Source organism: Chaetura pelagica, unplaced genomic scaffold (assembly GCF_000747805.2).
Source record: "Chaetura pelagica isolate M959 unplaced genomic scaffold, ChaPel_1.0 scaffold74, whole genome shotgun sequence".
Taxonomy (NCBI): domain Eukaryota; kingdom Metazoa; phylum Chordata; class Aves; order Apodiformes; family Apodidae; genus Chaetura; species Chaetura pelagica.
The window spans coordinates 2,019,880-2,042,381 of record NW_009952982.1 but is presented as its reverse complement, the minus strand read 5'-3'; the positions used below and the strand labels follow the sequence as shown (position 1 = coordinate 2,042,381).

Sequence of the window (22,502 nt, the reverse complement as noted above, 5' to 3'; positions counted from 1 at the left end):
AAGAGTGAAACAAAACCAAACACTACAGAGAAGAAAAAGCTGCACTTGTTCAAAAAACATGAAGTTACAGATTTTAAAAACCAGAAAAGTACATTATATGAATATGATAAAGCATAGCTGCATATTTATCATGTAGTTATCACTAGAAATATCTGTCTCAGGCACACACACCAGCAGCATCTATTTGACATCTAGAAGGGAGCTTAACATTTTACGTATCAATGCAGTGTCCCTGACTCAATTCACATTATGGTACGCATGGGCATTTTCCTCTATCCATAACAATAGTTTTTGTCCTTTATGTCCCAGGACTGTAATTAAACTATCACACATTCTCTAGGAAACTTTAATAGCATTATTTATGTATGTAAAGTCAGTTGATGCTAAAATATTCTAGGAAATACAGCTGTCACATCAAATCTTATGGTGTCTTGCCCAGGCAGCCAAAGGGACACAGTACACAGACAAAGCCTTTGAAGAAGGACGAAAAGCTGAATAAAGTGAGTATTGAAAGAAAACAAAAGAATGGTAAAAAACCAAAGTTTGGATTAGGGCATTATGAAAACCAGAGGAAAAAGATCTGCAAGAATGAAGTATAGAGCAAAATACTGAGAAGAGCCGAGAATGGGTCTGAAAAACCCTCATAACTGGTAGGGGTCACCATGCTAAGCCAGAAGCCAGGCCAAAGCAAGAACTCTATTACATTTTACATTTTGACTGCAAATTAAAAAAACTGATAGTTCTGAAAAACTTTAGGATTTCACACTAAAACAATTAATATATCAACATTACACAGGTAGACAATTGATTACTGACCGTCCTCCCTATAAAATAATTACTCCACTTTACAATGGTTACTGAGCTCTCCTTTCCTGTTAAGTATTTTCACTATCATGGATACCAAAAAGCACACGACTGAAATTCATTAGCAAATTACATCCATGGGAAGAAAAAAACCCCAATGTAATGATATTGTTCTGTTTTACAGAAAATGCAACCATTAAGAACCACACCATCAAGATCAGCTAGTTAAGAAACTAGTATGAAATATTACCACTACTCAAAATTGTCTTCTACAAGTATATAAAATACAGTTATAAACTGCTAGTGTCTCATACCTTAGACAGTTCTATCCTGCTCTCCAATGTATTTTGAGTATGCTTAAAGGAGACAAAAAGTGGTACTAAGCTGGTAGAGAACAGAACACTAATGCTTTCCTAAAGTAAAAGTTTCCAGAGGCACAGCAAGACAGCACGTTAAATACTGCTGACATGAGAAACCTTACAAAAACCCCAGTATTAGGTGATGGAACACTTTTCCAAATATCTCAGTTTTGAAGTGTTATTCAGAAACTTCCATAGGAATTCTTTCTGAAAAAAAAAGGGTGAGGAGGTTTGAGGGGATTTTTCCTTCTGGAAGAAAGGGTCTTAATTTGAAGAAAACAGCATTAAACAATATTTGGATGCCAGAAGAAAGAAGTCGTAGCAGATGTAATTTCACACAGGCAGAAGTTAAATTTGACAAAAATAAGCCAACAATTCATAGTTCCCTTGGTATTTTTCTTCCTTATCCTGTTTCTAATGTGTCCACTGATATTTTGCAAATCTATCTCCCATCTCCTCCTTTAGCTATTGGTCTAGGGCCTATAAAGTGAAAGACATTTCAGTTGCTAGATACAACCTGTCACAAGAATATACTTAGCTCTTAATTTATATTGTTGTGACAGCTGCAGAGTTTGACATTTTGACAGAAACTAAAAGCATATAACAACAAATAAAAAATCCTTGTCTCCTCATCAAAATAAAGGTAAACATTTTAAACAAGTAAAAATTGGCAAAATCAAACAGAAATCTCCATTTGCTTTCACTGCAATTCATCCTTTCCTAAAACCAAAATTAGAAGCCACCATTTTAAACTTTAGTTCTTACTTTTACTTACTTTTAGTAAGAACTAAAGTTTTTACTAAACTGTCAGGATATGCCTGACAGCTGACACAAAATGAATAACGAGCAGATAACTGCATACAAAGCATGATCACAGACTAATAATTGGAAGGCACACAGAGATATTGTGACTTCTGTTAAAAAAAAAATCTACCTCTGGGTTTGATAAAACAGTTGAGTGCATGGCACACAGATATGTCTAAGTTTTATTTTAGACTTTCTAGATTTGTATTTGTTTGTGATAGAAATACAAATTGCACTGCTTTTTAAAATTTTCTGTTTATTTTTACAGAAAGAGCAACTTACACTGCTAAAAGAATTCAACTTACCTGCTGCAAAGAAGAATCCTGTGAGAAGCCAGTTTCTTTGAAGTCAATTTCATCATCGCTGGAAGAATGAATGTGGCAGGTAGTAACCTATACAAAGAATTCAGTCATTTGCATAGTATGTGACAGCCACTCAACTATACCCACACTACCTGGCTGAATTATCAGTTTCATATCTAAACAATAAATTATTTTTAGTTTTCGTAATTGTTATACCACATAAAACAGTCACTGCAATATTTCAATAGCATTAACACATAAATATTAGATACTCCCCAGAAAGCCAAAGCTTTTAACTACTTCAGAATTACTGCTTAACATTTTAAAAAGCCAGTCCTATAGCTGACAATTATCTCAAAGAAAAAAACAAAATAAGAAAAAAAAATATCTTCTTTGAACTACACAAAATATATTGAATAGAAAGTAAATTAGTAGTCACCAAAAATGCTAGATTATTCCCCTGTCTTATATATAAAGTATATAAAAATTAAAGGAAAACTGTCTTGGGTATCTACAGTACAGTACATACAAAAGAATTAAACTTCAGAAATTTCTAAGTGATGTGTACTTGCAGAAACAAACACGGATTTGTTGCCATAGCAGCCACTATTTTAAACATTACCCTTGAAAGCAAAGATTTTTTTGATGCTCTGACACAAACATGATTTGTTCATTGGGGAACAGGGAATGGTTTGTTCATTGACACTGCTATCTAAGTAACACGTCCTTGGAAGTAGCCATCTTCAATCAGAAAAGCACTTCACAAGTAACTTCAGCTGGGACTGCAATTAGCTGAAGTAACAGTAGCAACAGCAGACCCTCAAAATACACTCTACTCACATATGATTAAATTTGTACTGCACTATAATGTAATGTATCATTCTACACACACCTAGAACACTGTGTTACAAATTCTCAGTTGAAGTCAGGTGATTCATGGATTCTTTATCTTCTGAAGAAAATAAAATTGTACAAAAGGAGTACTGAAACACATAAAAGGTTTAATACAAGATAGACACCCTTCTATGAACCCACAAGTATCACAGGACAATTCTACAGTCAGGACACACGAACAAGAGATACATGCAGTTGTATATTGTTTTCACACATTTTTCTCTTTGTTAATATAACACATTCTAAAAAATAACTCAAAGAGCTTTACGCTTGCACATATACCATTCAACCCTGCACTGCATTCTGCACACTAGAAGCACCCTGACTTCACGTTAGTGAGTTTCTGAAGGAAATCTGACATGTCAACACTGTCAATAAATGATGTGCACCAAATTATCTCTGGGCATTTTGGGTCTGGAGAACTTTTATACTGAATGACAAACCTAGTCCATTGAAGGTCAGTGCTCAGTGAATGTTTCTAAAAATATTATTGCTAAGTTTGTCCATTTGAAAGTAATACAGCATTCCATACCACTAAGCTGCCCTAGATACCACCCCACCTTCTGCGGGCACATTTTGAGAGAAAGAGTTAATATACCTACTCCTCCTACAATGGTAACTTGTTAGGAGAAAGACACAAAACCAAGAAAAGTTGTTTATTTAAATTTAGTTACTATTGACTAACAAGGTAAACTCCAGTAGAAATCCTGCCTGTACTGATGTAACATAATCAAGCTCAGGACTCTTAGCTAGACAGTGTCTTCTCCCCTAAACTCACACTTTAGGAATCAACAGGATATAAAGCCTCAGATAGACAAGTTACTTGTATTCTGACAGTTGCAGCAGCTGAAACATTAACCTGAAAGAAGAAACTAGCATTAAGAAGAAGGACCAAGAAGAAGAGACCCTCTAGAGACAGACAGTAGTAGTTTCTCCTAAGTCCTGGTCCTTGTGAGAGACTACCACCATCCCAGTATCTGTTGGAGGGACAACACAGTAGGACATAAGCAGTCCAGGAGATTTGTGGAGTGTTCTTTCTCCAAGTGACAGTGAAAGCAATGAGAAGAGGTGCTATGCTGGACCTTATTCTCACAAACAAGGAGGAGCTGGTCAGAAATGTAGGGCTCAAGAGCGGCCTTGGCTGCAGTGACTGTGAAATGGTGGAGTTCAAGATCCTTAGGGCAGCAAGGACAGTGCACAACAAGTTCGCTACTCCGGACTTCAGGAGAGCAGACCTTAGCCTCTTCAGGGACCTGCTTGGTACAGTACTGTGGGATAAAACCAAGGAGGAAAAAGGAGTCCAAGAAAGCTCGTTAATGTAAAAGGATCACCTCCTACAAGCTCAAGAGCGCTCCATCTCAACAAAGAGAAATTTGGGCAAAAATGCCAGGAGGCATGGTGGAGGCATCACAGATGAACAAGGTGCTCCTGGACAAACTCACACACACAAAAAGGAAACGTACAGAGGGGAAGAACTCAGAATATGTAGAAGTCATTGAGGAACTCAATGACTCTTCTGCCTCATTCTTCATGGGCAAGTGCTCAAACCGCACAGCCCAAGTTAAAAAAAGGCAAAGGCAGGGACTAGGACTACAAAAAACCATCCACTGTAGAAGATGAGGTTTGAGACCACCTAAGGAACCTGAAGGTACACAAGTCCACAGGAACTGACGAGATCCATCCATGTTTCTGAGGGAACCAGTGGATGAAGATACAAAACCACCTTCCATCATAACTGAGAAATCGTGACAGTCTGGTGAAGTTCCCACTGACTGGAAAGGTGGAAAAAAAACCCACTTTCAAAAAGGGAAAAAAAGAAAACCTAGGGAACTACAGGCCAGTCAGTCTCACCTCTATGCCTGGGGAGATCATGGGTCTCCTGAAGGATAAGGCACAAGGAAAATAAGGAAGTGATTGGTGATAACCAACATGGCTTCATGGCCTGACAGACTGATTGCCTTCTACAATGGGGTCACTGCGCCACTGGACAAGAGGAGTGCAACAGACATCATCTGCCTGGATTTGTGTAAAGTGTTTGACACCAACACTTGTCCCACACAACATCCTGGTCTCTAAATTGGGAAGTTATGGATTTGATGGATGGACCACTTGGTGGATAGATGGTCTCACTCAAAGAGTAGTCATCGAAAGCATAATATCTAAATGCAGATCAGTGACCAGTGGAGTTCCTCAAGAGTTGGTACCAAGGCCAGTAGTATTTCTTTGTTGGCGACATGGACAGAGGAATTGAGTGCACCCTCAGCAAGTCGGCTGATGACACCAAGCTGTGTGGTGCAGTTGAAATTCTGGAGAAAAGGGATGCCACCTTGACAGGCTTGAGGTGGGTCCATGACAACTTCATGAAGTTTAGTAAGGTCAAGTGCAAGGTTCTGCACCTGGGTCAGCTCAACCCCAGGCACATACACAGGCTAGATAGAGAATGGATTGAGAGCAGTCTGAGAAGGACTTGGGATGTCAGTTGATGAGAAGCTCAACATGATCTGGCAATATTCACTTGCAGCCCAAAAAGCCAACCGTATCCTGGGCAGCATTAAAATTGTGGCCAAGCAGGTCAAGAGAGGTGATTATCCCTCTCTACTCTGCTCTCATGAGACCCCACCTGTAATACTGTGTTCAGCTCTGGGGACTTCAACAGTGGAAGGATGTGGAGTTGTTGGAGAGAGTTCAAAGGAGGGCCACAAAGATGATTAGAGGGCTGGAGCTCCTCTCCCCTGAAGACAGGCTGAGAGTTGGGGTTGTTCAGCCTGGACATGAAAAGGCTCCAGAGCAACTTCATAGCAGCTTTCTAGTGCCTGAAGGGAGCCTACCGGAGAACTGGGGAGGGACTTTTTACAAGGGCATGTAGTGAAAGGACAAAGGGGAATGATTTTAAGCTGAAAGAAGGTAGATGTAGATTATATATTAGGAAGAAATTCTCTTCTGTGAGGGTGGTAAGACATTCACATAGGTTGCCCAGAGAAGTTGTGGATGCCTTCCCCTGGAAATGTTCAAGGCCAAGTTGAATGGGGCTTTGCGTAACCTGGTCTTGCAGGTGGGTTAGCACTAGTTGATCTTTAAGGTCCATCCAACCCAAACCATTCTATGATTCAACAGTTACTTCACCCTAATAAATAAATGGCAGAATTATACCGGGGAAAGGAATGGTAATGAACACTGCAAATTCTACCTAGCAGTTGTTTACCTAAGAAAGCTCCTAACTGCTCAAACCTGTTGCTTCTAACAGGTTTTAATGCACGGCACAGGCACTTTTAGCAAATAATTCATTCTAATGTGTTGCATTTTTTCCTCACTTCCATGTAATATCAAGAACGATTTTCCTTAAGAGAAAGGAACTACATGATGATTTTTAGGATAACCATACACATTTTTCCCTGTAGACTTACTTTTCGTTTTAGGTATATTCTTCTCATCTAGTCTTTAAGTATACCGAGTATTGAAAGGATGCCATAAAGGGACAACAGAAATCTCTTGTACAAACCTAGTATTACAAGTATTATACCATTCTTCTGTACCAATACCATGAATGCAACTTCCTAAAGATAAAATGAACAATGATTTCACATTTGTTTAATCTTCAGCTAGGCAAGTGTAAATAAGCAAGTGTTATGGTTTGAGAAGACCCATCAGATTTTTGAGAGCTGTAAGAGGAACTAGAGAGATAGGGGTTTTTAGGACTCCAAATGACCTGGGAGGGTTGGAGCAGAGAAGGGTCAGTATTTCCTCCCACTTCATGCCACACTCTACAAAAGCCAAAAGAACAGGAAACTCAGGCCATTTTCCCTGCACCTTTCTTCCTTTCTGTTGGTGCTGCTCAGAGGTTCTTCAACTTGCCACGTACTCTCCAGAAATCAACTCTATCAGGTGCATTGAGGAGCCATGGACCTCTCTCTTGAGTCAGCCTTGCCGCAAGGGCCTCCCATGCACCTATTCCTGCAACCATGGAGATGAGTTTTGTATATATCTGTATATAATATTATGTTCCTATTCCTCACCTCATGTGTTACTCCCTTTTTCTGTGCTACAGTAAACTTGTTCCAGTTTTCAATTTTCACCTTTTGGTCCTCTCTTCCTTATTCCTCTTTTATCTTCCCGGTTTGTCCTGACCACTAAACTGGGACAGTAAGCTTAGTGAAGTACTGCCAGCTTCTACATGGAGGTGGAACTTAACAGTGGAAAAATCAGCAGTGGAAATACAAACTATTTGCAAAGTCTGAAGTGTTTTGAGGAAACTGAGATAGTTCTGCTACATGCTAAGTCTGCAGTTAATTTTTTTAGAAAACGTAACAAGAACTTGTTTGAAAGAATGAAAAGCCTAAAAAGGGAGAAAGATAATGACCAGCATAAAATGGTGATATATTTATAATCAATAACCCTGGTGTAAACAACTGAAAACTAAGTCTCATGGCATGGGATCACAGGACCACATACCTCGTTCCATCATAATAAAAGAGCTCTCTTTGTTGAGCACCAAATGACTGAAGCATTGAAAGCACTCAAGATCAGTTATTTCCATAGCCTTCACACAACTAACTTATTTATGGTGCTGTTTTGGCTGGGATAGAGCTAATTTTCTTCATAGTAGCTAGTATGGGGCTATGGTTTTGATTTGTGCTGAAAACAATGTTGCTAATACAGGGATGCTTTCATCACTGCTGAGAAGTACTTACACAGAATCAAGGACTTTTCTGCTTCTCACCCCACCCCACCAGTGAGTAAGCTGGAGATGCACAAGTTGAGAGGGGACACAGCTGGGAAATCTTACACCCAAGTGGCCAAAGGGATATCCCATACCATACAGCATCACGCTCAGTATATAAAGATGCGAGACGGAGAGGGGACTTTTGGAGTGATGGCACGTAATAGAGCCCTTGCTTTTCTTGGCTGAAAATCTGCCTGCCAACAGAAGGTAGTGAATTCGTTCCTTATTTTGCTTTGCTTGTGTGCTTGGCTTTTGCTTTACTTATTAAACTGTCTTTATCTCAACCACAGGTGTTCTCACTTTTACCACTCTGATTCTCTCCCCCATACCACCAGTGGGGAGTGAGCAAGTGGCTGTGTGGTGCTGGCTGTGGTTAAACCACACTATTTACATGCTTCTTCATGAGCTTCATATCATAAGATTATGTGTACACAAAGAGCAGATCATCTGAGCTTAGTAAAGTAAGTTGACTAAAGATGAAGTAACAGTAAACCATGGTTCTGTCATTCAGGTCAGGAACTGTAAGCTTAACCATGATATCACCCATGACTAGATTCTGCTCAAGTGGTTGCTTAGGAAAGGAAAACTTTGACCCAGTAAGTCTACTCATCTACCCAGCTATACAGACAAAGCTACTGCAAGATTCCCATCAAAATATTAATGATATGGCTCTGGTTGAAAACTCAAGAATTACCAGTTATATAGCTCAGAACCTATATGTACTTATTGACACAAGTAGCTGGAAAGATTGGTTGTGCTGCTGAGAGAAAGAACCTGATGGTGCAAAAGTCTGTAAGACCTGATGGTGTTCATTCACAGGTCCTGAGGGAGACAGTGGATGCAGTTGCTAAGCCTCTGTCTATCATACCGGAGATGTCATGGCAGTCTGGTGAGGTTCCCATCAGTAAGAAAAAAGGTAACATAGCCCCTATTTTTAAAAAGGCAGAAAAGGAAGACCCAGGGAAGTACAGGCTGGTCAGTCTCATCTCTGTGCCCAGCATGATGGGATGCACCCATGCGTGCCAAGGGAGCTGGCAGAAGCCCTCGCTAGATCGCTTTCCATCATCTTTGAAAAGTCCTGGAAAAACAGGAGAGGTGCCTGAGGACTGGAGGAAAGCTAATGCCACTCCAGCCTTCAAGAAGGAAAAGGAACAGGACCCAGGTAACTCCAGTCTGGTCTTCTATCCCTGGAAAGATGATGGAGCAGCTTATGCTGAAGGTCATCTCTAAGCACATGGCAGAAAAGGTTATCTTGAGTAGCCAGCATGGATTCACCAAACAGAAATCATGTTTGACTAATCCAATAGCCTTCTATGATGGTATGACAGAATGAACAGATGCAGGGAGAACAGTGGATGCTGTCTTCCTTGGCTTTAGGAAGGCTTTTGACACTGTGTCCCATAACATCTTTGTGGATAAGCTCAGGAAGTGAGTTAGAAGAGCGGACAATGAGATGGATCAAGAACTGGCTAAACAGTAGAGCCCAGCGGGTTGTGATCAATGGTGCAGGGTCTAGTTGGAGACCTGTGACTAATGGAATTACGCAGGGGTCAATACTGGGCCCAGTCTTACTCAAGGTCTTCCTCAATGATGAAGGGATGAAGGAGCAGAGTGTATCCTCAGCAAGTCTGCTGATGATATGGAGCTGGGAGGATTGGCTGATACACCTGAAGGCTGTGTAGCCATTCAGCAAGATTTGGACAGACTGAAGATCTGGGCAAAGATGAATGTAATGAGGTTTAACGAGAGTAAGTGTAGACTCCTACACCTGGGGAGAAAAAACACCATGCACCAATATAGATTATGGGATGACCTGCTAGAAAGCAGCCCCACGGAGAAGGACCTTGGGGTCCTGGTGGACAACACGTTATCCATGGGACAGCAGCGAGTCCTTGCGGCCAAGAGAGCCAGAAGTATCCTGGGATACATTAAGAACAGTGTGGCCAGCAGGTCAAGGGAGGTTCCCCTCCCCCTCTACTCTGTCCTAGTAAGACTACACCTGGAGTACTGTGTCCACTTCTGGGCTCCCCAGTTCAAGAGGGATAGAGATATGCTGGAAAGAGTCCAAAGGGCTTAGAGGATGATTAAGGGACTGGAACACCTGTCATATAAGGAAAGGCTAAGGGACCTGGGGCTGTTTAGTCTTAAGACCAAGAGAGAACCTTATTAATGTCTACAAATATCTGAAGGATGGATGTCAAGAATGGGCCAGTCCCTTTTAAGTGGTGTCCTGTGACAGGACAAGGGGAAATAGCATCAAGTTACAACACAGGAAGTTCCACTTCAATACATGGAAAAAATTCTTTACCTTTAAGGTGATGGAGCACTGGAACAGGCTGTCCAGAGTGGTTGTGAAGTCTCCTTCTGCGGAGACTTTCAAGACCCACCTGGATGCATTCCTGTGTGATCTGCCCTAGGTGTTCCTGCTGCAGCAAGGGGGGTTTGGACTCGATCTTCAGAGGTCCCTTCCAACCCCTATGATCATTCTACAATTCTCACAAAACAAATCCTCATGGAAAATCTATTACGGCACATGAAAAATAAGGAGGTGATTGGTGACAGCCAACACAGCTTCACTAAGGGCAAATCATGACTGACCAATTCAGTGGCCTTCTGCAACAAGGCTACAGAGATGGTGGACAGTGGAAGAGTAACTTACATTATCTACCTGGATTTGTGCAAAGCATTTAACTGTCCCACCCAACATCCTGGTCTCCAAACTGATAAGACATGGATTTGACAGATGGACCACTCAGTGGATAAGTAATTGCCTGGATGGCCACACCCAGGGAGTTGTGGTCAATGGTACAGTGGTAGTGGATGAGAAGCTTGACGTGAGCCTCCATTGTGCACTCGTGCAGCCCAGAGGGCCAACTGCATCCTATGCTGCATCAAAAGAAGCATGGCCAGCAGGGTGAGGGAGGCGATTCTGTCCCTCTGCTCTTTTGAGATCACACCTGTGTACAGTTCTGGAGCCCTCCACACAGGAAAGACATGAAGCTGTCAGAAAGGGTCCAGAAGAGGGCCACAAAGATGATCAAAGGTCTGGAGCACCTCTCCTATGAAAACAGGCTGACAGAGTTGAGACTATTCAGCCTGGAGAAGAGAAGGCACTAAGGAGGCCTTCCAGTACCTGAAGTGGGCCTACAGGAAAGCTGGAGCTGAACAGGAGCTTTTCAACAGAGAGGATAGTGATAGAACAAGAGGCAATGGTTTTTAAATGAAAGAGGGTAGATTTCAGTTAGACATTAGGAAGAAATTATTCACCATGAGGCTAGTAAGGTGCTGGAATAGGCTGCGTGGGGAATCTGTGGATGCCCCCACTCGGGAGGTGTTTAAGGCCAAGCCTTGTGCAGCCTGGTCTAGTGGCAGGTGTCCATGTTCATAGCAGGAGGCTGGAACCTGATGACCTTTAAGGTCCCTTCCAACCTTAACCATTCTATGATCCTATGAAAGTGAGGGCCAAACAGCAGCAATTCTGATACCGTACCCATTCATACTTACCAGGTCAACTGTATTCCTCTTGTTAGTTTCTCCTAAAGAGCTTGTGCAAAATGTCTCCCATCGTTCTCTGACTTCATCTGGAAGCTCTAGGGTAGGTAACAAAAAGAAATCCCAATGAAACCCTATTGACAATGGAACATCACTTAATTTTTAATTGTTTTCTTTTGCTCTATCAGCAATACTGCAAAGAATATATACACATCTTCCTATATCTATAAGTGCTACTTCATTTAGCAAACAAATCCAAATTAAGCAGGTCAGCATCTCTCTGCATTTATTTCAGCGAGCTTTAATACCATTAGAGAAAAAGACTTAAGTATGTGTTTAAGGATGGCTCATTTTAAATTGAATGTGTAAGAATTAAAAAATATTTTGGGTTTTTTATCCAACAAGTGCCTTAATTATGATTAATCAGAATTTGATAATGAAATCTATTAAGAAAAACTTAAGACCATTAATATTACCTTTAATGAGCTGCTGGACTAGAGTACTGTTTGGCCCCTTGTCTGTACTATGCACAATACAGTTTGCTATCCTTGTCAGATGACCCATATAGCCATGTCTTCTTCCTCCTTCAGCTCTGCAAAATATAAAAGGCGTTCAGCTGCCCACACTCAGAGGAACTGTGCTACTATGTTTTGTTAGAGAATCAAGAGGTCACACAAGACAAGTAGTGAAGGGATTCTTAACCAGAGGCACTGCATCCTAAAACCAAACATTCACAAAATTAATCAAGAATTTAAGATACCAACTGGTTAACTAGATAGAACCAGTTTAGAAGGCTTAACAAGCACGTAAGCTACCAAGCAGGAAGAGCAGAATAGCTGAACAGATTATTTCTGCTTTCATGTCTGTGTTTAGAAAGAAAAATGTACAGGATTATCATGATAAAGATAAAACAAAACCTCAGTTTAGGACATTTCTGTTGCTGGGAGTATTTTTCAAAACTCTTATACACTGAACATTTTCTCAGAGATTTGAGTCTGTGACCAAACAATAAAATACTAGAGTATGCTCTAGTATTGAAGAGGTTTCTTAAACCTTAACAGCTAGCATGCAGAGCTGGAATGGTATGACCACTTGAAATTTAATTTAGGATCATGACTTTCCTGAAGTTCCATATGCACTTAAATACCATTCCTAAAGGTACAATTACAAGGGAGTTACAGTATTTTTTAGTGTGACAGAACTGCTTCACAGAAACAGTAATTTTTAAGTAGTTCTTAGTGCTTTGAGTTGCTAAGCTGGAGTCTTTCTAAATCTGACCAAAGGGCTAAAGAGAGAGCTCCAACTTGGACTGAATTTCTAGTATTTAGCTGTAAGCTAAACAGACTTGTGCTGTGCCAGTGTTTTAAGATTTTGTGCTTTTTAAATGAAATTAAAAAAAAATTAAGACCAACCCATTCAACTGGCTAAACAAGCCTCTTATGAACCTTACCGAAACCTCTGTAATATGTCAGCAATTCCAAAAGTAGCTGATGTTATGCTAACACAAGTCACATTACGTGATTTTCTACCAACATCATCTAATAAAAGAGGTGACTGATATTTGACATCAATACAAGATGTCATGAATGAAATATTATCATACTGTTTACAGGAACGCCTTGAGAGTCCTGTCTTATCTCCTTGACTTCAAAACAAGCAACATACGATAATGGCAAAGGTTATAATTTCTAATACAGGATATACCATGGGAGTGCTTGTATTTGACAAGCTGGACTGACTTGTCTTTGCCTAGCCAAAAAGCCTAGAATATGACTGCAGCTCCTGTTAACCAATGCTTATTAATCCCTATAAATCAAATAGCTTTTTACTATGCCAGATTTTCACCAGCAGAAAGCAGTCACCTTCAATCTTCCAAGGCTGTTTTAAATAACATCTTCTGACAGAATACAAAAGCACTGAAAAAAATCCCTTTCCTGAAACAGCTAATCTTAAAATAATCTAAAGCTTTTTAAGACTTATCTTTAACATTTGGAGTCATACTTTTACAAAATTGGATAAAGGAGTGTATTACAACTGTTTGCTCATTTCTAGCAAATAAATTCTTTCCAGATAAAAGCACAAGAACATTCTTATCCAACCAACAGTTTTAGGTTGGATCTATGGAAAGAACTTTCCACACTCTCCAATGAGAGTCTAATGCTGATGAAGTGGACAGTTCTCTATAATCTAAGGAGAATACAATATAAAATAGAAGACATTTGGAAGAGCATATATTCTACAGTTAAAGTTGCATTCCCTTTATTTGTACCACCCTCTTCCTCTAGTTCAACATCCTTATTTTCAGGTCAGTCTGACTCATGTCAAATAGCAACAAGAATATTTTGGGGAGTAGAACTGTCTCAAATAATACATCAGCAAACAAGCAACATTATCCCAGTCAACTAATTCAGTATTTTGACAAGTTTGACTTCGCATTTATTGGGTTAGTATTTCCTGAGTCAAACTTAAGCCTTCAGAGAGCTGTTCTACCACCTCAGGTGAAGACTGAGGGTTATTTTTCCTGCTATAAGCACAGTTTCAGACAACATTAGCTACTTGAATCTTCCATTCCTTTCACAAAAACAGATTTTTAGAAGGTATTGCATTGCTCATTGCTGAGGTCTTGGCTTTTACTGCTTAGAAAAGTGTTGGTCCCTGATAGATAATATGCTTTGATGTGTTCATAAGTATTTTTCAATTGCTTGGAGAAAAGTATTTCCTGTCCTCTCTAAGTACAGAAAAATACTGTACATTTTAAGACAGACAGACTTTAAAACTCATAGCAGTATCTTACACATGGCAAGAATAACAAAACTAATGTGTTCTCAAATGGTATGGGGAAAAAGCATTAAAAATGTTACCAAAATTAGTATGAGAGAAGACTTTAATCCAAATGCTAACATACAAATGGTTTTATAACTGGTCCAGATAACTTATTAATTGGTCATACATTAATTTCACAATTCAACTCTTATATAGACAATTGCAGGGAATAACAAAACTAGTTACTCACTGTTTCTTCTCATTAATCTCCCATGCTTCAAGTATTCGTTCTATTAATTGGCACTTAAGGAAGAGCTATCAACAAACAAAAAAAACTTAGTAGCAGTAAGGTGGAATACTTACGCATTTTACAGTTAATTTTAACACGTACTAAAGGCTTACAAAATGACTAATTTCAGTTTCAGGATAAATACTTTGATTAAAGGGTTTTTAGTTCAGAAACAACTGTAGATCCCAAACAGAAGCTTAAAAGCTAAATGTACGTTAATTCTACTTCTCTTTATAGCTGCTGAATAGTAGTAGCATAAAGCCACTGAAATGGCAATTTTAATTCTTAACAATAAGGTTTCCCCTTAAAGGAAAACAAACACTCACAGTTCTGCATACATGCTCACTTCAGGGCAGCAAAAATGTACTCTATGGCACCTTTCAGGTTTAACACCCCGAACTGACATTTTTGCAAAAAAACTCCAGAAAAAAATTCCTGTTCATTCTACTAATAAAGTTTGGGTACACTTTATGTAAGTAACTGTTACAGTAGACTAATGACAGAAAAATTAATTAGATTCCCCAAATCTCACAACTTACATGTTTCAGTAAGAGATTGTCCTCCCCAGTGGCATCCTGATCTGTAATTGTAACATTTTCTGTGCTTTCAAGAGGACTTGCAAGAATCAATGCAACACAGATTTCTACTTGAGTATGCAAAAAGTTATTCCATGTATACTTAAAGAACATGTCCTGAAAAACAAATTCAACAAGATTTAGACAAAACAAGGTCTTTTCATTAAACATAACCAATCGTCTCACTCCAGCAAGTCATGTGAATAGCTATATTGGAAAAAAAAAAAAAGTTTGACGTTTTACAAGAAGTATTACTGTGCAGGAGAACATATGACCTACAAAAATGTTACGTCTTGTGCTTGCTATTACCTGAACACAAGGACTGGAACAAAAAAATCAGCTGTGACTGACTTTATACCAGAGAAAACCAGTAACGAACTTTCAGAGAACCAAGACAGGGAGGAATAACAGGCCACACATTCTTTCTGCTAGCTGCAGCCCAGAGAATCCCAGAATTAGAAGTTTTATTTATTTTAATATTTTGAGTTAACTTCACCTTTTAGCATCTACAATACTGTTTTAATGTGCTCCTCACTTTAGTGCAATTACTTACAAAATCATATCTACCTGTTTTGAATCTGTCATCTACTAACTTCATTATTCTATTACAAAAGGCTACCTAATATAAGATCAGTTTAAGATTATTAAATGCCTTACGTGTGACACAGACAAATACTAAATTTGAGATAAACATTGTTAATTCCTAGTTCTCTACATTTTTCCTTTTTGACATTGGAAAGATTTTTCAAGCTTTATTTCTAGTTATTTCTAATTATTTCTTAATGCAAAACTCAAATTATCACCATCACTGGTAAAGTGAAATTAGTTATGAAAATACATGCAGTGATTGGGACAGTATTAAAAAACTTATGTCTCATTCAAAATGAGACTCTTCCAGCTATCCAAGGAGTTAGTAAACTGGACCCCCTGGGAAACAGCCCTCAGGGACAAGGGAGCAGAAGAGAGATGGCAGATCTCTAAGGATGCTTTCCATACAGTGCAAGAGATCTCAATCCCCACGTTTAAGAAATTGGGCAAGGAGGGCAAAAGACCAGTATGGCTGAGTCAAGACCTGCTGGTCAAACTAAAAAGGCAAGATGGAACTACACAGGCAGTGTAAGCAGGAACAGATAACCTGGGAAGAGTATAGGGACGTTGCCCAGTTGTGTAGAGACAAGGTCAGGAAGGCCAAAGCACAGCTGAAGCTGAACTCAGCAAGGGATGTAAAGAAAAACAATGGAGTTCAGAAAAAAATGCAGTTAGAGTAAACCAGAAAAAGAAAGTTAAAGAAAGAACAAGCAATAATGATGAACTAGTAACAACAGACAAGAAGGCCAAGGTTCTCAACAACTTTTCTGCCTCAGTCTTCACTGGCAACCGCACTATCTTCTCATGGCTCTCAGGTTGATGGCCCACAAGATGCAGATCAGGGACACAAAATCCCTCCCACCATAAGCAAAAACAAGGTTTGTGACCATTTGAAGAGTCTGAATATACACAAGTCCATAGGACCTGATGAGATGCATCCCAGAGTCCTGAAGGAATTGGCAGATGGCAGTTGCCAAGCCACCCTCCATGATATTTGAAAAGTTGTGGCAGTCAGGTAAAATCTCTAGTGACCACAAGAAAGGAAATATTATGCCCATTTTTAAAAAGGGTAAAAAAGGGTACCCTGGAAATTACTAACCTGTCAGCCTCACCTCTATGCCTGAATCACAGAATGACTTAGGTTGGAAAAGACCTTCAAGATGACAGTCCAATCATTAACCCTGCTCTACCATGTCCAGCACTAAGCCATATTCCCAAGTGTCACAACTAGACTACTTTTAAACACATACAGGGATGGCTTCACTAGGGGCAAATCCTGCCTGACCAACCTAGTTGCTTTCTACTGTAGAATGAATGCATCAGTAGACAAGAGAAAACCTATGGATGTCATGTATCTGGACTTCTGCAAGGCCTTTGACAAGGTCCCCCACAACATCCTTCTCTAAATTGGAGCCTCCACCTCTCTAGGCAACCCAATCCAGGGATCCACCTACCTCATATTAAACTTTTTCCTAATGTGCAGTCTAAACCTACTCTTTTCTAGCTTAAAACCATTACTCCTTGTCCTGTCATTACATGCCCTAGTGGACAGGTCTTCCCCAGCCTTCTTATAGGCCCCTTTTTAGGTATTGGAAGGTTGCTGTAAGTCCACCTGTAGTCTTCTCTTCTTCAGATTGAACGATGTCAACTCCCTCAGCCTGTCTTCATAAGAGACATGCTCCAGCCCTCTGATTATTTTTGTTGCCCTCCTCTGGACATGCTCCAATAGGTCCACATCCTTCTTGTGTTGGGGGCTCCAGAGCTGTACACAGTACTCCAGCTGAGGTCCCACCAGAGCAGAGCAGTGGAGCAGAATCACCTTTCTTGATCTGCTGGCCACACTTCTTTTGATGCAGCCCAGGATGCAGTTGGCCTTCTGAGCTGCCATGGCACATTGGTGGCTCATGTCCAGCTTTTCATCCACTAGTACCCTCAGGTCTTTTTCCACAGGCTGCTCTCTAGCATGTCTTCCCCCAACCTGTATTGATTGCCCCAGCCCAGGTGCAGGACCCTGCACTTGGCCTGTTGAACCTCATGAGGTTCACCTGGGCCCACTTCTCAAGCTTGTCCAGGTCCCTCTGGATGGCATCCTGTCCCTCTGGCATATCTTGCTGGAGAGTAACTCTGGGGAGAAGGACCTCAAGGTCCTGGTAGACAACAGGCTGACCATGAGACAACACCACACCCTTGCAGCCAGGAAGGCCAGTGGCTTCCTTGAGTGCATTAAGAAGAGTGTAGCCAGTAGGTCATTCCCCCCAGCTCCCTATTCTTCCCCGGTGAAGTTGCATCTGGAGTACTGTATCCAGTTCTGGGCTCCCCAGTTCATAAAGGGTAAGGAACTTACTGGAAAGAGTCCAGCACAGGGCCACAAAGACAATTAGAGGAATAGAGCATGTCCTATGAGGAAAGCCTGAGAGAGCTGGGTCTGTTTAGCCTGGAGAAGAGGAGACTGAGGGAGTATCTCAAACACAAGTATCTAAAGGGCAGGTGTCAGGAGGATGAGACCAGATTATTTTCCACAGTGTCAAATGACAGGGACAGGGGCAACAGGCAACAGTTGGAGCATAGAAGGTTCAAGTTAAAACATAAGGAAAAACTTCTCTACTGGGAGGGTAACAGAGCACTAGAATAGGCTGCCCAGAAAGGTTTTGGAGTCTCCTTCTCTGGATACACTCAAAACCGACATGTTCCTATTTATCTACTGTAGGTGATCCTGCTCTATCAAGGGGTTTGGACTAGACAATCTTTAGAGGTCTCTGACTATGACACTCTGACTCAGGAAAAGAATGAAAGCAGTAAGGAAGCTTTAAACATGTCTGAGAACTTGAGAACATACAGAAGAAAAAATAAACTTGTTAAGAAAAGCACTGCATGTATTTATGAACATATAGAGCATAAGAATCACTCAAGTGATCTGAGGAAAATGTTGACTTCACAAAAGTGAATTTAACAATAAAATCCAATACTAGAAGTTCTTAAACTGTTCAACAGAAGCTACAATACAAACAGGCTGAAAAGTTAGTCTGGAAAATATGCTACAAATTATCTGTAGTGACAGATAAAAGGGACAAGATCTTAGCATCAATCCATAAAAATGAAGAAGGCAGCATAAAGTTCTTACCAGTACTATTCCTATGCTGTTAAGCTCTATAAGCTCCTGATTCACACTGCTTGTATTAGTCTGTAATAGGCAAGATATTAACCTAATTACATTTAAACGTGTGTTTCCAACGGGTGGATCCAATACTCCCCAGGTTGTCTTCACAACACTTTTCTGAAAAAGGTACAGACATATAACCCATTAACATCTATTTGAAAAAGAAGTTAATAATTTTTATGCACAAGAGTAGTGCTTTAAAAATATGTACAATCAGTCATTAAGCAACAGTCTTACCTTCACCGTACAAAAAAAGCAATTTTTAGTTCTGAACACTGTAGCTTATTTTAACCGTATAGAAAGGAAGCACTAAAACCAACCACATGAAATCTGTAACACCATAAAAACTGATTATTAACAACAGATAGGATCTCAAAACAGATGCATTCTATGAATCTTAAATGGAATTAGGAGATACTTTTTAGGAAATGCTTCTCACTGATTAATCCATGTACTGCTATAGTATACACTGCTACGATATACAGAAATAGTTATGTGGAGTCTCTAAATATATTGTAATGTCTCAACAACCTAACTTCATATACTTGAAAACAACGTCATTAAGCAGCAAGCTCCTCTTGTCTTATTCTGATACTATACATGAAAATGCTCCACTTGTAGTCTTTAAAGAATTTACTTCAGCAAGAATCTCTTTCCCCTCATACTACACTCATAAGCTTTATGGCTCTTAGACTGAAATTTTAGCTAGTTAACAAATCAGAACTGTTGTCACTTAACTAAGTGCCAGTTGACAGGAAAAATCTGGTATTAGCTATTCTAGAAGCTAAAAATCTAGTGCAAATACGCAGTTAGCAGAGAATTCATAATGAAAATATCTTAAGGTACAAACACATTTTGACAAGGAGATCACTATTGCCTTCTCTATCACATGATATAATTTTACCTGGTCAGTGCCACTCTTGCATGAAAAAAAAAAGACACCCTAGAAGTTAATTTAGTCCTTTTTCACATAAGGCAGAAATCTAAGGTTATGCATTTAACTAATGCTCAAAATGTCCAGATTCAGTAACTTCACTAGATGACTTACTCAAATGCTAAGTATGTCTAACCTTCAAAAAATACTCAAGCATCTCATGTCACCCTGCTTTTACTGTAATATAGACTGGTACCGTGCCATGTTGTTGTAAGAAAGATAGGATAGTTTCTTTGCATTTTACCACCTCTTCTACATTTGGAAATCCTGAGCTCTGAGCTTCTCTAGGCTAAAATGAAATTTAATACTGCCCCGCTAACAGCTACTGTACCAACCACTGCAAACTTAACAGCTCCTTTCAAGCAGCTGCTCCCCCAGGAATGACAGTGCTAGATGCAAAAGATCTGTTCTTTATGGTCTCCCTTACACAAAAAAGACAAAGAAAAGTTTGCCTTTACTTGGAAAGGTATACAATATACCTTTAACAGACACCCACAGGAATACAGGCCTTCTCCCACAGTTGCTCATGCTGCACTTATCAAACTTTACAGTCACTCTCCCACAAGATGTGAAACTTTATCAACACATCACATATTGACAAGAAAAACTCATGGGATGGAGACCCTCACTTCTTTTATTTATGCTAATCAATATGGTAACTCCAGTACACCCTGCACCACTCAGGTTTCTCAGCTATGGGTGCAGTCTACTTTAACAGCAATTACAAGGGAAGGCAATGAGGGCACTGCACCCATCAAAATTAAAATAGCGATTTGGAATAATGCTACTAAATCCTAGAACCAGTAAGTTTTACCTTAACCAAACATATGTTTGTGTACCACATGTGGGGCTACAGAGGCATAGAACTGCTATTTATATTTATGATTGATACAATGACATTTGTACCAGTCATAAAGGGTAAGAAACCTCTATCCCTTCAAAATTTGGAAAATGTACCAACTCAGCTTCCTATTAGCCTAACTCCTTACATCTTCAATACCAGTCCTTACATAATCAAAAAATACAGGTCAACCATAAGTGCTGTTGAATCCATCATATTCCCTAAAACAGGTGGAATTACAGATGCGAACTAGCATCTCCATGATTAAATGCACCTGCTTACTGTTTCTGAGTGCTTCTTACTCCAGATGGTCAGCATACTTACAGAGAGTTAGAAAAAGTAGAGAGAGAACAGAGAAAAAGGTGGGATATCTTTTTCACATGGTCACCAACTGCTGTGGGACTCTTCAACAAGATGTTACACCCTATTGTGGTCTTACTAATACTCAATATATTGTGTGACAATTGCTCTGTATGCTAGGCTTTGGCAATATTACAGTTACCACTTACTCACACAAAGATGTGTATGTATATGGGTGGATTATGTGGGGTAATTGGTGAAACTATGTCCTGGCCTGGGCTACAATGGAGCCAGCTTTTCTTTCTAGTAATTTTGTCTTCGGGGGAGTCTCTACTAACTGGCTGCAGTTGCTGAGATTGACACCATGTTTTCAGTTGCTCACTACTAGCCCATGGCAGTGTGATTTTCAAGTCAGATTGGTTTTTGCCTTTTGAGGAAAGATATAAAAGTGACAGAACGTTTAGGGGGGAATGCAGGTAACATGCAAGGAGTCTCTGCCACAGTGGTCCTCCAGGTGATCCTAGTTAGCAATACCAGGGGACCTTGGTGTGCTGGCTCTGGGGACACACAGCACCAAAACTGGAGTGAACTGAGCACACTGAGGCTGGGCCTGTGGTGAATGTGGGGATCTGGGGAGTGCTGTGGAGCTGATGAACTGGACATTTTGAGACATCATGGCTGGCCTTTTTAATAACATAGGGATCTGAGGGCCACCTAGAATTGACAAGTCACATACTTTATACCCTTGGCCAAAAATCTGTCACTTTTTTGACAAACAACTGTCCTTTACTGAACTTTGCTCATTGTAATCTCATTTTGATGCTAGAACACACCACCATCATGGGGGCTGCCTGCCTGCTGGGGGGTAGCTGCCTCTCCATAAGCATGCACCCCAAGTTTTCTCTGGTCTGTGGCCTTGGAGGTGAGAGAGTTTTGCACTGATCATGATACAGGTGTGTGACGGGAGTTCCTCAAGCTCACATGTGGGATAACAAGCCAGTGGGAGCAGTCTAAGAGAGTAAGGATGTTGACAAAGATATCAGAGATGTCAGGGAGAATGCCATCACCAGGCCTTTACCAGTACTGCTCTTGACTACTGGGATCAGTTGACAGGCTGAGCCTCTCTGGCCCAGCATAGGGACATACCTTTGGGTAAGACCTGAACATTGTTACACTGACTGCACTCTGGGAAACCTAGAAACCTTGCTAGAACTACCTTTTCTCTTTCCTTCCCTTCCTTCCTCTCTCAATTTCTCTCCCTCTCTTCCCTTCTGCCTCCCTCCTCTCTCAGCTTCTCCCTCCTGCCCTCCTGCTCTCCCTCAACTTCTCCCTCCGCTTCTCCCTCAACTTTGCCCTCCCTCCCTCCGCTTCTCTCTCTTTCATTCTTATTGCCAATTTATCACAGGCAATCCAAAGAACTTGTATATGTTGCTTTGATAAATCACACTGTTGTTTCACTTAACCAAGAGTGCTATCCCTGAATGCAGACCAAACCTTTGATTGTAGCCATGCTAGTTCAGGTGATGTGTGGCTAGGCAGGTGGTATGAAGTTAGTAATGCATCTGGACCTGTGGTAGTCCAACAGTTTTTGGGCACAACTGCATGACCCACACTGATTTGAGCATCACTCAAACTAAGCCCAGCCATCCCAGCCCTTCCGATATCTGAGGATCAGCAGGA

At 40.4% G+C, this 22,502-nt stretch overlaps 1 protein-coding gene across 1 annotated transcript in view; it reads right to left on the bottom strand.

The window, feature by feature from the left end:
• Nucleotides 1-22,502, bottom strand: part of PPP6R3 (protein phosphatase 6, regulatory subunit 3) — a 48,444-nt gene that overhangs the window by 15,972 nt on the left and 9,970 nt on the right. Inside the window, exons 9-14 of the mRNA XM_009996430.1 lie at nucleotides 18,712-18,864; nucleotides 14,967-15,119; nucleotides 14,389-14,453; nucleotides 11,852-11,967; nucleotides 11,388-11,473; nucleotides 2,273-2,359 (exon numbers count right to left, since the gene is read on the bottom strand). Coding sequence (XP_009994732.1) covers nucleotides 2,273-2,359; nucleotides 11,388-11,473; nucleotides 11,852-11,967; nucleotides 14,389-14,453; nucleotides 14,967-15,119; nucleotides 18,712-18,864 — 660 coding nt within the window. The remainder of the gene's footprint in view (nucleotides 1-2,272; nucleotides 2,360-11,387; nucleotides 11,474-11,851; nucleotides 11,968-14,388; nucleotides 14,454-14,966; nucleotides 15,120-18,711; nucleotides 18,865-22,502) is intronic.